Below are 15,709 nucleotides of genomic sequence, written 5' to 3' on the forward strand. Positions count from 1 at the left end.
TTTGAAATCCCCTTTGGTTTTGCTTTGTTCGCCCCAAGTTGGCAGGGTATGTCCAGACGTGGGTCCCTTGCTCACTTTGCCACTGGATTCAAGCTAGCCTGGCTGATTAGCCAGAAACCGGTCCCAGGATGCTTGTTTCCGGTCCAGGGAAGACATGGCTTGGCAGTTCGGGCTGGACTGTTCCCATGAGACACAGGGTCAGACTGATTTGCATATGGCCGGCCATGTCTGAACTGGGGGTGGCGGAGTGAGCTAAAGAATGATGGATTAAACCCAGATCAGTTGACTGAGGGTGAGCGCTTGCAATGTTCAACATTCCTGCCATCATCCCCTTTGGTTTTGCTGTAATCTGATAAGGGGCTTTGGAGTTTTTTAAATGCACATTTACCATAGAAAAAGTAGACAATTTTTATGATATATATCAAGTATACCGGACAGTTTTGCAATCATATCACAATTTACCATTGTTAAACTAGAGGACAACATAGTAACCACAGCACAATTATTATTGCACATCACTCTTTTATTGGACTGGTTAAGAACAAGGAAGAAATAAACCTGCATCGGAATAATTCAAGTACAGTAAACTGAGCACAAAGTCCTCTGCTCACTAAATGGTATAATAAACAGGCAAAGACCAATGGTGTAGGCTCAATGAGAGACAACCTAGCAACCGCAGAAACAATGCGCCTACCTACACATTTATACAGTATCTTGATGTGCTCCACTCAACACAGCAGTAAGGGAATGAAATGTGGTCACTACAATGCATAAGAATTCCAAAATACAGGTCTAACGTGTTGGTTCCTCTGTTCGCATTTATACCTACATTGGCCCAATGGACATTAGGGGGATTGGTTTAAATGTGTGACTTGGAAGGACTAAGCCGTTCAGAAAAAAGTGTACCAGGTGCATCTATTAAAGTCACTTCAGTGCATTTTCTGTTCAAACCAAAAGCAAACATTCCATTTGAAATAAGTGATGTAAGAACATGGTTTCAAAAAGTTATGTATCTGGTTTGCAACCAAAATTTAAAAAAAACAGTACTCACTCAAGTTGAACAGTAGAAAGAACATATAAATTACTTGTGGCTAATGATCTGACATGCTAAACATTTCAAATATAAATATTTAAAAAGAAACGGCTTATTGTGTCAACAAAAACGGAATGATTTACCCATTTATTCCTTCTTGTACAAAGAGGCTAAATAAATAGCAAACGTCCTGGTGAAAACCATTTAAAATGTACAGCCTAACTCGCAGAAGTGTGTGTCACAAAACTGGAACGTAAATGTACCCCTGCAAGTACGAAAATACCAGTAACTTAAACAGTTCAATCTACCATCTTAAGCAGCTGTATCGCCCAGAATGTAAATTGTATGTTCTAGCCACTGAATGCAACTGTATGGGACACGTTCCGTGTGTTACTGGTCTAGTAAAGCGATACTAATATTACGATGTACAAGTATTTAAAATAGACGGGGGAGACCCACTGATTGTGTCAACATGTGATATGAAAAGATCACCCAGTTGGCATGGAAGTGTAAATACTGGCCAAAGACCTATGCATTACTGACGATGCAAACTATTACTGTTAGGCACGTGTCTGGAACAAACAGTCTAGCAAGAATGAAGGTGCGGTTTCTCAAGTCTCATGAGGTGTAATGTGTGCAAGCATGCTTGTTCTAGCCAAGTTAGTTTCTTTTTAAAGGAGGGTCACACAAACGTCTGTATCTTAGAGTTCCTAGGCTCGTGGCGCTTGGTGGATGCAAAGGTTATGAAGTCTCTGTCATGAGCCACATTCACTTTTTAGCTTTCCCTTGGGCAGCGACAGCCTCCATGGCCTTGCGGACAGTCTCCTCATCGCCCAAAAACTGCATGGGCTTAATCGGCTTCAAATTCTTGTCCAGTTCATAAACAATGGGGATACCTGTGGGCAGGTTCAGCTCCATGATCGCCTCTTCCGACATACCTGGGAACCGAGAGCACAATTAAAGCAGCAATTAAAAATACAAGGTTTTCATTCTTACAAACATCTCCCGTGTCATTCGTCCCTCTTACTCCAATACCTCAAAGTTTAATTTGAAAAGATTTACGGTTTAAGCAACATTTTTTATGTACTCTAATCATAGTACAGTGATACACAGTCTCGAGCAATAATTTTAAGGCGCTGAAACTGCACACAAACCTTTGTGAGATTACTTATATATAGCTAGTGCTACTTTTTCCACTTATGTTAGGTAATCCTCAAAGTATTCTTGTTCGAGACTAGATGATGGTCAATAGATTAGTGCTATCTTCATAATATTAATTCCTTACATGTTTTTTTTTCTCCACCTTTCCTGCTATTTTCTAATCCAACTACAAAGAAATTAGAAAATATTTAGGTAAAACCCCACAAAAAGGAGGGAATAATGTAGTAGAGTGGTGAAGTTCCTTCCTTCAGCCAATGGTCGCTCATTGGATTTACAGGTGTTTTGACCACACTGTCTCAAACACATATCAGATTTCATCATTTGACTAATATCTTCTTAAACCGTGCCAGTTTACCGAGGTTACAAGTGTGTTGGGCACTGGCAGATATTTGTATGGTTTTCATATACCTACACTACACCGTCTCGATTGCAAGAAAGCACTTGTGGGAAAGTGTGTTTTGAGAGGACTCATACTCAATAGTTTGTTTGCATCGCTCAGTCTGGCCATGGATAGTTCTTTGAAGAGTTTGTAGTTATTAGTAGGGACCATTAAAAAAAATTGTGCTTACAAACATCAATTGAGATACATGTGAAACCAACACATCAGCAGCACTGCACTGGCTGTTAATACCTGCTGCACAGCAATCTCAGTATTAGCATCAATTCTCATGCGTGTAATTTAAATGCAAGCTGATGGCAGCGGTGGCTCCTCCACTATGGCGGAGTTGCATTGCCCCCCTTAACAGCAGCCGCAAAACTCAAGAAATAAAACGATAACACAGGTTTATTATCATTTTCTTTTTACAATGAGTCTTGGGGCGGGGCAGACGATGACATGCTGGAGGCGGAGGGTTTCAGCACTGCTGTCAGTGTGCATGTCGGTTTGGCTGGCTGTCTCAATACCGAGCTGCATTGCTGGGTTGGAGACATGCAAGCACAGGCGCCCAGTCTCTCTGCGAGCGCAAATTGAAGGCTCTCACGCCAATCCCGATGCTGCTCTCATGCATGAGAGCAGCATCGGGATTGGCCACAGGGGAGTCTAGGAGCCTGTGCAGTGCAGCAGAAGAGCTCAGAGTCAGCGATACGGCGAGCGCAAGGTAAGTGGTTTTCTTTTCTTTTTTCTCCTCCTAGTCGTCCCCGCCCCTCTGCCCCGATAACAGTTGCCACTGACTGAGGGTACTCGGAAGTGGAGCAGCCAGATATTGACATAAGTGACTTGCATCAAACTCATCGCATCCTCATCATGCATTTTTTTTTAAATCATTAAACAGTTGCACTTTTGGTTGAAAAGTTGAGTTGGTTGTAAAGGCTGAAGCCCCAGAGTATGCCTTGGTTAATGGTGACATGCATTTGATCTCAGTCATTTTTGCTTCAGGGACTGAGCAGGAAAAGAAAAGAGCCTCACATGACTGATAGTCAACAAAGTCAATCTGATGGTGTTATTTTCCTTGCATGGTAACATTAACTCTACAAACCTTCCAGGTGCTTGACAATCCCTCGCAAACTGTTGCCATGAGCTGCAATCAGAACTCTCTTGCCCTCCTTAATCTGTGGAACAATCTCCTCATTCCAGAAAGGGAGAGCTCGAGCAATGGTGTCTTTCAGGCTCTCGCAGCTTGGAAGCTGATCTTCGGTTAGATCACCATAACGACGATCCTCAGAAAAGAAATAAAAATTAACTAAATTTAAGCTAAGACGAAATCAAACAAATGTGTGATAAAAATACAATGTTTTAAGAAGAGCGAAAACAGAGATTTGAAATATCACAATGCAAAGATGAAAAAGATACTCACCTTCAAAACTGATTGTCCTGTTTAGGTACCTTACAAAAGATTTATATGATGCGTGGAATGACTCACTGATTTATTAGTTAGGCTCTATGAACAATCTACAAACAAGGTTTATGGTTAAAAAATATATACGTAGTGTATGGTCTAGTGAGTAAAAATGTCGGCAGCCCCCCAGTAATAATGGAGTAATTGTATAATTGCCAAGGGTGGTGAAGGGGTGAGAACAAGGGTCTGCAGTAAGACTACACAGGATTTTAAAACGTAACACTTTCTACAGGAGAATACATCCCTGTAAGTGACTGTTGCCTAGAACTACAGTCTCTGGTTAGGAATGCAGTACGGCATATGTATGCAAACAACCACAAGCTGAAACACTACCTTTAAGTTTGACTGGGCAAACTCCTGAGGAAGGGCACTATCAGCTGTCTGTCATACAAGATTGGGTAGGCATGGGTTTTTTGGCTCTGGGTCATGGATGCCAACTCTGGCCCTTTGAAAGGCTATTAAAAGGTGCATTTAAACCAAAGATGTCTTCTTGAGATGAGAACAGCAACTATCACAAATCAAGAGAGGATTTTAAGGTGGGGGCATAGAACAATGGGTTGTGGATGTTTAATGAACACATATGCCTGTACGAGTTCTGTGAAACCGGCAAAAAAATGTCTTATTTATTTTGTAGAGCTTACATTCAGACTACCTTTTAACATAGTGTGGGTATGTATGTGTATGGGGGTATTCTATAATGCGTGCCTGGACCCACTCAGTGGGCTTCAGTGCAAGCAAATGCTACTGGGCCGCACCTATAGTGGTAAAGGCTTCTTCCTTCAGGTGTCCTGGAGTCCGCCCTACAACAGCAATACAAACATGGCAAGACTCGGGGAAGAAGCATGGGAGTAGGTGGGTGGAAATAGTTGGGAATATACTCAGAACTCAAGAAGTCAAAAAGACGCCAAAACCAATTGTCCAGCCCGGTGCTTATCTTAATAAAAAGAGAATCAAAACGAAATCCTACACACATCAATAGGGATTCAGCTACAGGGTTCAACAAACACATCTAACGGGTTATAGGCAATACAAATGTTTCCCCACCAACTACAGTGTTCAAGTAGAGTTTTACAGCTCCCACACCACTACAGTATTCTAGAAAATCAGCACCGGTTCAAGTTCAATATTTGGCTTATGCGAGCAATCACAAAGTTGGATAAATCCATTATTTAGTTCAGTTTGCATCTTGTAAAATAATTCACACTGACAATTGCTATTCTTCCGATGTGTGCATCCATCTTTTTAGTACAACACACAGTCGTTCAACATGGCCTAGTTTTACCTATAAGTGGGGCGCAGCAGAATGGTCAGGAGGCAGAGTCAGGCACCGTGCCTGAGGGAACTTCCTGCTGAAAACAAGCAGCATGGAAAGCCTTGGCAGAAGTGGCACGTCTTTGTGGCCAGGCTGTCGGGGGGGGGAGTGGGGGGGGGGGGGGGGGGTTAGCGGGAGCGGGAGCCTTCTGCTACAATTGTGTTGCGATTATTGTAGGTCACACAGCACGTCAGGGAAGCAGCAAAACGGGTCCCTTGGTTTGGTGTAAAGGATGCCAGGTGGCATGCTATCACTTGCTGCTGATTCATGCTTCACGCAGTTCGCTGCAAACACATATTAAGATAGAGGGAAACCCTCACAGCTCAGTATGGTTCTGGATACATTGCTATTACAAGTCAGCCATTCTCTGTACTTCACACGTAGAGAAAAATGAGTGGGCTTCTCCTGGACAGTCTCTTCTTCTGCAGGGCCGAGCACTCTCCTTCCACCTCTGTACAGAAATATAGGCTTTAGGGTGAGTTGCTTCTGGGAGGCTTGCTGTATTGCAGATACCTGCTCTGGGTCAGAGCAGTTCAACTTTAGAGTCACTCGGCAGAGCACTCCCTTTCTAGGTTAGGAGGAACTTGGAATCAACAAGGGATTGTTTGATTCCCACCTTTATAATCTTTTTCCAGAGAGGGAGAGTTGATCCACAGACTAGGAAGTCCAGGAAGTAGTTTAGGGTGGTTCCTCTTCAAATTTCATTTACTGGCATCAGTGCAGATGCAGCCTTGGTGCAAAGTGATGACTCTCACAGCAGGTAGAGACGATGCTGGCTCCAGGCAGGAGTTTCCAAATCATGGATATAATGAAATGTGACGAGACTGCACCTGCTTGTTATCAGTCTTCCTAAAGTAGCAAATCGAGGAAAGACCAAAGGGCAGGACCTGCATGGAAACATCTAAACTCTTAAAGGAATCTGCAGACTCATCCCCTACCATCAACCAAATAGCAATAGTTCGAAGGACTGATCAGCAATCCTCTGCTAAAAATCTCATCTAAAAAGGAACACTGTCTCCCATCTTAACACCCTTCAGTGTGTGGGACGACTCCTGTCAACTCCAGGAATGCAGCGCAGGCATCTGGGCGTCGCATTCAATCTGAACTTTACATGAGCGAACCAGTAGGCATCACACTGCTGATTCAGGGAAAAGGAGTCACCGTCAAGATGCTCACCCACGCACACAAGGCCCTCCACGACACCGGACCAGCATACCTCAACAACCGACTCAAATTCCACGCACCCCAAAGGACCCTACAATCAACCCAGCTCTCCTATGCCGTGGTCCCCCGCACCAGAAAGAACAGATCGGGAGGCCGCTCTTTCTCCTTCCTCGCGGCCAGAGCCTGGAACGCCCTTCCGCTCCACCTCAGACCGACAACATCGCTCCCCATCTTCGCAAGAAACCTCAAAACCTGGCTCTTTGACAGAGCCCCTCCTTGATGGACTGGAACCTGCACCCCCGCCACCCCTAGCGCCTTGAAACCCTTACGGGTGAGTAGTCGCGCTTAACAAATGCCTGACTGATTGATATGTTCAGTACTCTTAATACACATACCTAGGTCGATAAAAAGGGAATGACTGGAGAGAGCTCCCAGTTCTCATAACAGGTTACTGACCTTGGAATCACCATGAGCATAGGCCTTGCAGCACATGCTAGATTTAGAGGGAGATTGGGCTAACAAACAAAAGTCACAACATCAGTTTTGCAGGTCACATGCTCATTTACCATGCAGGAGACATTCCTGTTCCAACATTGTGCATAAAGGGAGTACAGTTTTCAGTGTTGCGGTTCTTAGTCTCCACTCTGGTAAAGTTCTAACTTTTTGTAAGGTGATAAACACTTGCAGATGTTCCATTTTACTGCCACGTCGGGGAGGGTGGAAACTCGGTTATCACTTTTAGGCAGAATGTCTCTTTACATACATGTTTAAATCTTGGCCAGGTTTTACTGGATAGAGGTACTTTTTTATTGTAGGAAAATTACAGTTGTTCTGTTTTTTTTGAGCCGTTAGTTAAACAAGTAATTCCGCCTCAGGCAAAATAAACTAACTAGAACTACAATTCTAAAAAGAAACAAACGACCTTCAGACTTGAATGCACAGTTGTCATGAAAAAAAACATATTAACCTCTTGAGTGCCCATGACGAGATGGTCTCGTCATGGGCCGCGGTTGCGCTGTGCCCATGACGAGACTATCTCGTCATGAACCCCGCCCGCTAATGAAAGGGCCGGCACAGGGCGGGGCACTCAAGGGGTTAAAGAGCATGGGTCTCAGATAAACACAATCCCTAAAATAACACAGATGGACCCCATGTAACAGAAAACGTTAAATCAATAAACATGGGAAAAAGCAAAGCACAAAGTGATACGCAGGGGACCTATAAACGAGAACATAAAGCAACACTGTTTGGCCTTACAGATTAAGAAATGACCAAAAAATAAACATGTGGTATGCAGAACTGCAAACTACAAAGAAATACAATTGGAATCCTGATAACAAATCGTGAAGAAATATGTTGGCCACAAAGAACAGCAAACCAAATACCAGTACAAATGGCCCACATTAAAAGCTGCATAGAAGTAAGCACATGTCCGAGGACAGATGTCATTATACTCTGTCTCACCTTGCTGATGGTTTGGTAGTAGGCATGATCTGGGTCCATGGGTGGTGGTGGAATGTCAAATGATCGCCTCCATATCTTCACCTGCTCTTCGCCATGTTTGGCTGCAGTCTCTGCCTTATTCAGGCCAGTTAGCCCCCCATAGTGCCGCTCATTCAGGCGCCAGGTCCTCACTACAGGTAGCCACATCTGGTCAATGCCATCAAGAACAATCCATAGGGTACGGATAGCCCGCTTCAGCACAGAAGTGTAGCAGATATCAAATTCATAACCTGCATCTAGGAAACAAGCAAGAAACAAACAAAAACATGCAGTTTAGCAGCAACCAAAACCGGTAATCACTCCAACAACATTGCCAGAAAAAAAACACATATTTCCAATATGAGGGAGATCAGGACAGCGGGACAATGATGAGCAGGGAGGACAGAAGAATTACGCAAGTTAAATTTTATCAACCCACAGATTTTCCCCCTGTATTTTCTATTGCTAGGTACATTAGAAAGGGGCTGTATTAAATAACAAAAAAAGAATTTAAAAAACAAAAAAAAAAAAAAAAAAAAACACATTTTCTGCTGTTTGTCATCACAGGAGCTTGGGTCCTTCCAAACCGGCAAACAGCATTGAAAATGCAAAGCACATGCTCCCACAGTAAACTCCTGCACCATGGGCCGCATTATACATGCACCGCATTTTCCTTCATTGGGCCGGGCAAAAGGTGCGCCAAGCGCAATGAAGGAAAATTTGCTGAATTATGGTGAATGCGCTGCCCTCAGAGCAGCTGCTTTGAAGCTGCTCTGTGTTTTCACAGTGCTGCCGGCAACCCACCTGCACTTAAAGGGGATCAGAGATCCCCTTGCATTAAAGTGCAGTTAGTGACTCCAGAGGCTTCTCTCAAGGGGGGAGGGGGGACGGGGGGGGGGGGGGGGGGGGGACACTGACAGTGCGCCTCCTAAGAGCTTCTTTGCCTCTGCGCCCACGTCTGTAGTGCGGCGCTGGCGCAGAGGCAAAGGGATTCCCTCATTTATGTGGGGCATGCCCCAGGCAAATGAGGGAATGCCCCCTGAAGACAGCGCAGGCGCTTTATTTGCGCCAGCGCTATCGGTATCACAGGAAGGGCCGCGCTAGCGTCTGCGGACCCTTCTGTAATACCAGTGTCCCAGGGGCGCGAAAAGCGGGCGCAGACGATCGTAGCGCCCCCTGGGCACTTTGTGTAATACGGCCCCAAACAGCCTCATCTGGAAAAACAGTGCAGGTGCTGTTGCCTTATATTAGTAGCAATTACTATCCTTTCCCTCACTGCTTATGTACGTGGTAATCTGTCAGGAGCTCAGTTACTATCACTGGGATCCAGGAATCCCTTAATCTGCTACCCACTTACTTAGAAATGTGCATGCCAAGTAACATCACGCATTTGTTCTTTAAGTAGGCATTTCACAAGTTAAGGTAGTACCTTAATCTTATCACCCAGTTATGCCGTATTAACATTGCCTCAAATCGCTCCCATGTCATACACTCAAACCAAAGTCCATCATGCTTTCACACAAGCAATACCACCTAGCAACCTTCAATACCACGAATTACCGCTCTAATGATTACTGATGGACAGAATCCAAATTTTATGGCAAAACATTTAAACATACCATACACTAACCTGTACTGTCACACACTGACAAGAAATGTTTAATTATATAAGTTATAACATAGAACAACGCATGAGCATAACTAACCGACCAATCAAATCCTCAATGTCGCATACAATCACAAATTACCAATACCTTCTTTCACAAAGAAACAACTTTGCAGTTACCATTTCAAATCGGTTACTCCAGGTACTTAGTCACACAATTAAACTATTCCACATTCATCTACCCACTGTCTCATTGATTTGATTTTAATTTTATAAAGCGCAGCGTCTGCCCTAGGGCGTCTTGGAGCTATCTGTATTGTGAGGGAGGAAGCCAGCATTTAATGGTCCACAGAGGTAAGGTAAATAACTGTTTTTAATGAGTTTCTAAAAGCCAGGAAGTTAGAAATATTCCTTAAAGTGCTCTGACATTTGGTTCCAGAGGCGAGAGGCGACGTAGGAGAAGCTTCTGCCTCCCTAAGAGTCGTTAAGAATGCAAGGGACAGACACTTTCTTTGCTGTGGATGAGCACAGAGATCTATATGGAGTAGATCATGAAAATGTGTTTTTAAGGAAGTCAGGGCCATGAAGATAGTGATCTATGCCCGATACAGAGTTCCTTAAAGGCAACTCTCTTTTTAATAGGTAGCTAATGGAGTCCTTTCCTAGATTTAGAAATGGGTTCAAACTTTTTGATCTTTTTCAGAACCAGAACTGCTGCATTTTGCAGTCTTTGCGGTATTCCCAAAACATACTGCTGGGCTCCAACATACATTGCATTACAATAATCCAACTTTGATAGTGCCAGAGAAGTGACAACTGTCTTCTGTAGGTCGAATGGGAAGAACGTCATTTTAATCACACTTCCACACAAAGCCATCAAAGAAGATGCAATGAAATGATAATGACAAGAAAGCCACCTAATGCTAAGTTAGTTACTGGCTGACCTAAAGTACAGTGTAATGGTCACAATAGGTCTTTCACAACTAACAGCTAGAAGCAAAAAATGCAGGTGGGACTTCCCCGAACAAGTATGATTGAAGAATTTACATAAAGGAGGGTGTTTTGAGCTAAAATTCCAATATATTTTGCACACAGTATTTGATCTTCCATAAGGCAACATACATAAAATTATTAGAAAACTCGATTGAACTACTTTAGTGCATAGGAAATAATGCACTAAATTAATTAAGTGTGAAGAAGTCCTAAAGGTTTTCCAGTAGGTGTCAATGCGCCTTTTAGAATGACATACAATGCCACATGTTTATCTTCTAATAGTTCTCCAATTGTCAGTTTAGCTGCAGAGCTAAAAACCCAATAAGAGTGAATGATAGATTCAAATGCAGAAAAAGCTATTTTTAAGCATGCACTACCGATTCAACTAAATCTCAGCAATCTGCTTAATATCAAGAAAACTAAACTTCACATAGTGCACAAGTACCACGTATTTGTATTTCCTAAGAAAAGGGTTGCAAGCTGAAAACAGTAATAACGATGCTAGATGTGATTGGGTGAATGAGGAAAGACGAACACTCGTTTCTTCAAGAACGGTGCTAGAAACATATGGAGTGACTCACAACTTCCTGTGGGTGACTGGGCCCTCGAGGAGCCCAAGGCTTCACAGCACATTTCCAGTGCCATAACCTTTCAGTGACACAGGGCAGTGTAATCTACTCATAAAAAGTTGAGGCTCATATGGTCTTTAGTTCAAAATCCCACGAGTTAAAAGACTTTAATCTTTAGGAAAAAATAGGTTTCTGTTAATCTAACATTTATCAATCGATTATATTAAAAAAACAGCACTGGCAAAATCAAAACGGACACATTTTGACTTAGCCGATATTTTTTGTCAATTCCGCTCAGCATCAGCAAAAACAAAACAGGCACTGGCAAAGCCCATGGGGTTCGCTTTTTATAAGTGAGTGCGCTTAGTGACTGATGAACGAGCTTGAATGTGCATGGTTGTACGAGTAGATGGTTCAGTGGATGTGGGTGATTGAAAAGTGTTGAGGGGAATTATTTAATGCAGGAAGGTGAATGAGATGAGTGGGCAGGTGGATGAAAGTAGTAAGCCACATGCATATGTACGCTGAATTCCGTTTTCTGTACCTTTTCTACTCCTGCATGTCTCACAAAATGCTTTGAATGGTTATTGTTCCCTCTCTTAAACATGATTACAGACCCATGGATTCTAATTAATAATGCATTTAGACAGTCTCTTTTCCACAATTGTGGAGACATTATTGGTCACTCCTCCAAGATCATGCAAACCAAGACAGGCAAATGGCACTTTCCAATATACTACACAGCTTCCCTCTCCTCAATTATGCAATTGGCAGTTTTGCTTTTTAAACATATTGATAACCTTTGCCAGTTATAAATGATAGCAACTCCCTGAGAATTACTTGCATCGAACATTTCTATAGAGTACTACACATGCTTTATATATTAGCACTTTAAATAAAAGGAGCCCAAATTAATTATATATTTTTTATTGAGTTAACGAAAGGCTAAGGTGGCATCCTTCACGAGGTTCTGACTCAAAACCTATTTACAGATTTTTAACACTACAAATGGGCTGCTTGTATCTTTTCATCAGAGCGCATCATTTATTATTATTTTTTTCCCCAAACAAAACATCCGAGATGGCTGTCCATGCATGTAAATGCAAGGGCGCCTCTTCATTTTTTTTTTTTTTTAACGTGAATGATACCAATTCCAAGCTGGCCTATTACATGTCCACATACCTGTACACGGGCAGACATCTTTGAATTGTGTTACAAAAGTAAAAAACATTCAAATATGGCAGCCATGAGTGTAAACGCACGAGTATGCATCGGTAGCCATACGAGTGCGTTTTTTTGTTTCACTTTACTATAAAAACGATTTCCTGATGGCTCACTATCCTTGCGCAGGAGTTTACGCACACACAATAAAAGTTGCCTAATAAAGTTTTAGAAAAACCATTACAAAAACAAAAAAAGCATTTGCAAAGCCAAAATGGTTGGCAGCTAATGCAGGCCCATTGGCTTTACCAATGCTTGTTCCTTCTGGCAAAAATGTTCTCCAAGCTTAAACTGGTTGAACTTTCATAGGGAATGAATACTAATGCAGCCGGATCAAGACATGTGATGGAAGGACTTATATTAACGAGTAAGTTTCTTTCTGGACCTCTTATATGCTTCCTTACAGCAATATGCTGTAGCACGTTCCCTTTTGTTTGGGGCACAAACAATCGCACTCCCAAATAATTTGTCTGTCTGAAATGCGCAAAACCACTGTAGGATCATTATTATTAGACACATGTTAGTCTATATCCGGAAACAGCTGGAGAGCTTCTTTGGTGCAATGAGTTATTAGGGCGTAAAAAAGCCTTTATTTTAAGGTCAAACCTTCCACATTTTTGATAATGAACTTAAAATTACTTGCCTTCCTTTAGGAAGGCTAAATGATGTGCCCCCCCATCATTGGAGAACTAAGCAGATGCTCCCATTAAGACTGAGTTTTTGATGGCAACCATGGTTGTAATAAAGCAGATAAACAAATCTCCTGTCCCAATGCTAGAAGGAGAGGGGGGTGCAGTGTCCATAGTAACCAATTTCCGAAAAAATGAGGATCAGGATGAAGAAAGACGATGCATATGGGAATTTTTCCAGACCAGATGATGAGCAAGGTGTGACATGGAGGCCGACACTAGCCCACCAAACTGACAGCAGCTGCAAGATCGTATGACAACCGTAGTACTAAAAACAAAAATCAGTTTCAGGGCATCACAATAGTAAATTACATGGCACACAAAAATAAGCCTTCCCCAGACACTTAACATTCTGCCCCCATGAGGCTCTTATTCTCCGCTAATATTATCAATCAATCGATCAGCATTTATATAGCGCAGCACTATCATCCCTAGGGGTATCTGGGTGCCGTGTCTTCCACATCAAAAAGGCAGGTCTTGAGATCCTTTCTGAAGTCCGCCAGGGAGGGTGCTATTCAGAGGTGGAGGAGCAGGAAATTCCAAGTTTTGGCGGCGAGGTAGAAGGCGTGGTACCTATGTAGGATGCAGGGTGTGTGTGAGAAGGCGAGTGAGGAGGAGCGAAGGAAGGTATCTTACATGAAGATGGAAGTTGAGTCGATGTTTGGTGCAGGACGGTCCTTGATTCTGTAGAGCTTTGTAGGAGAGTGTGAGGATCTTGAACTGGCATCTCTTCAGGATGGGGAGCCTGTGGAGGCTCCTGAGGTGGTGGGGGAGGGGGGTGATGTGGGTCTGTTTGGGGAGGTTGAGGATGAATCTGGCTGCAGTATTCCCTATGGTCTTGAGTCTTCTGAGGAGCTGGGTGGAGATTCCAGCATAAAGAGCGTTGCTGTAGTCCAGGTGGCTTGTGAGACGATTTTTTGGTGTAGATCGGGATCCATCTAAAGATTCTGCGAAGCAGGAGGCGGCAACTGCGTTGGTTTGGCGTATAATGGTCAGTTGGCTGTCGAGGATGATACCAAGGTTGCGAGCATTGTCCGTTATCCTCTTCTAACTTACTTAACTAGCCTGGTTCTCTAATGCAATCCTTTATTCGGATATCCTCTCCTCGTGATAATTACCTGCATGCATCACGCTGCCTCCCACACATGGATGAAAACCTCTAAAGAGTACTTAGCCAACCTCCATCACTCTCATGGTTGAGGAAATACACAGCACTCCAAGAGACACTAGCAGACTGAATGATTCAACTCATACTGTTTTTTGTGTGAAGTATTTACTTACGCAAGGAGGAAGGGGAAATAGTGAGGTAGGGAGCTGTTGCAAAACCGCCTTAACCAACCAGCACACAGTTTCTACCACCAGCTTTCTTTTTTGACGTCCGAGACGACGAGTGTTTTAAGTATAGACAAGATCACCTTTGCTTGAAGGCATGTAAATTATTGTTATGCTCTAACCATAGGCTAAATATTAAATTATATCTTAGTGGACTCTTTCAGTTATATTTTTTGAAAGGGTGAGCACTCAGAACAAAGACTACCCCTTGGAAATTGTCATCCCAAAGAACCCGTGTGTACATCTGTAACCCGACAGCCTCCTCAGTGAACCATTCCTCGATGGACGCCGACCTCAACCTTTCCAGCTGCACCATATAGACCAACACCCGCCCTGCTCCCCAATGCCCCGTTTCTTCCTACACCCTCGGTGCCCCGAAACACCTTCAGTGACCCTCTACCTTGGGCACAGTAGCACAGATCCCCTTAAGGAGTCCAAAACACTCCGTGAGCCTGATAAACCGATATTTTAGGCTCAAAAGCCTCACTGACCTATCCGCCGCCTCCACAGCCCCAGAACATCGGAAAGCCCCAACATACACGTATCTCTCGATACCTTTCAATGCCTGCGCTCCTCTCTCCGCCTCCTGCTGCCCACAAGGGCTCAGGTCGGCATCGAACCAGCCGCAGAAACGGTTCTCTTGATTCCAAGAACTCTCTCCATGTCGAACCAGTACTAGCTTGTAAGCGGCCATAGCTACTCGCTGCTGCTGCTTGGATGACTGCGGCTGTCACTTGCTTCCAGGGTACCCTTCGATTCAGCACGCGCATGGGCACACCAGCACCCACGCCTTTAGTGAGAGAGCGCACGCGCGCTCAGGTAGTCACGCCCTGAATAATTGGTGTGCAAATACGCTATCTATAATGCGACGCCAGGAAACGTTACAGGACGAAGGAAAAGGCGAATTCATACAAGCAGCTGTTTTATCTACACAAATGAATCCCAATGCTGGGTAGTGGGCTGATAACTCTAAAATAGTTATTATAGTGTATTCACAACCATACAGTTTATTTATATTTACCAATATTTATACATTTTTCATTCAAATTATAATTTCTTGCCCTTAACACTTAATTTGAACTCGTCGGAGATTGTCTGTGTATGATGGAGAGGAATCGCGATCATTTCAAAATGGCTCACGTATTTGCTGAAGTTGAAGCACATCAAACCAATGCAAATGCTCTTCCTTCCCACAATAAAGTGAAATTTAAGCATCTATCACTGTATCGACCGGACAACGTACTGCGCACGCGCACTCCAAGGATGACACAGTTCTGTTAGAGGCGCCATAGTGGACGAGACGATCATGCAC

General features: G+C 43.4%; 1 protein-coding gene across 1 annotated transcript; it reads right to left on the reverse strand.

Annotated features, from left to right (window-relative positions):
- Positions 1–505: 505 nt before the first annotated feature.
- PGAM1 (phosphoglycerate mutase 1) lies at positions 506–15,209 on the reverse strand. Its single transcript, XM_085606388.1, has 4 exons — positions 14,953–15,209; positions 7,970–8,244; positions 3,670–3,850; positions 506–1,971 (listed from the first exon to the last, which is right to left on the reverse strand). Exons 1-4 carry the CDS (start codon positions 15,089–15,091, stop codon positions 1,802–1,804), a joined length of 765 nt encoding a protein of 254 aa, XP_085462514.1. The 5' UTR covers positions 15,092–15,209; the 3' UTR covers positions 506–1,801.
- Between the last annotated feature and the right edge of the window lie 500 nt (positions 15,210–15,709).

This window comes from Triturus cristatus, chromosome 1_2 (genome assembly GCF_964204655.1).
Source record: "Triturus cristatus chromosome 1_2, aTriCri1.1, whole genome shotgun sequence".
NCBI lineage: Eukaryota > Metazoa > Chordata > Amphibia > Caudata > Salamandridae > Triturus > Triturus cristatus.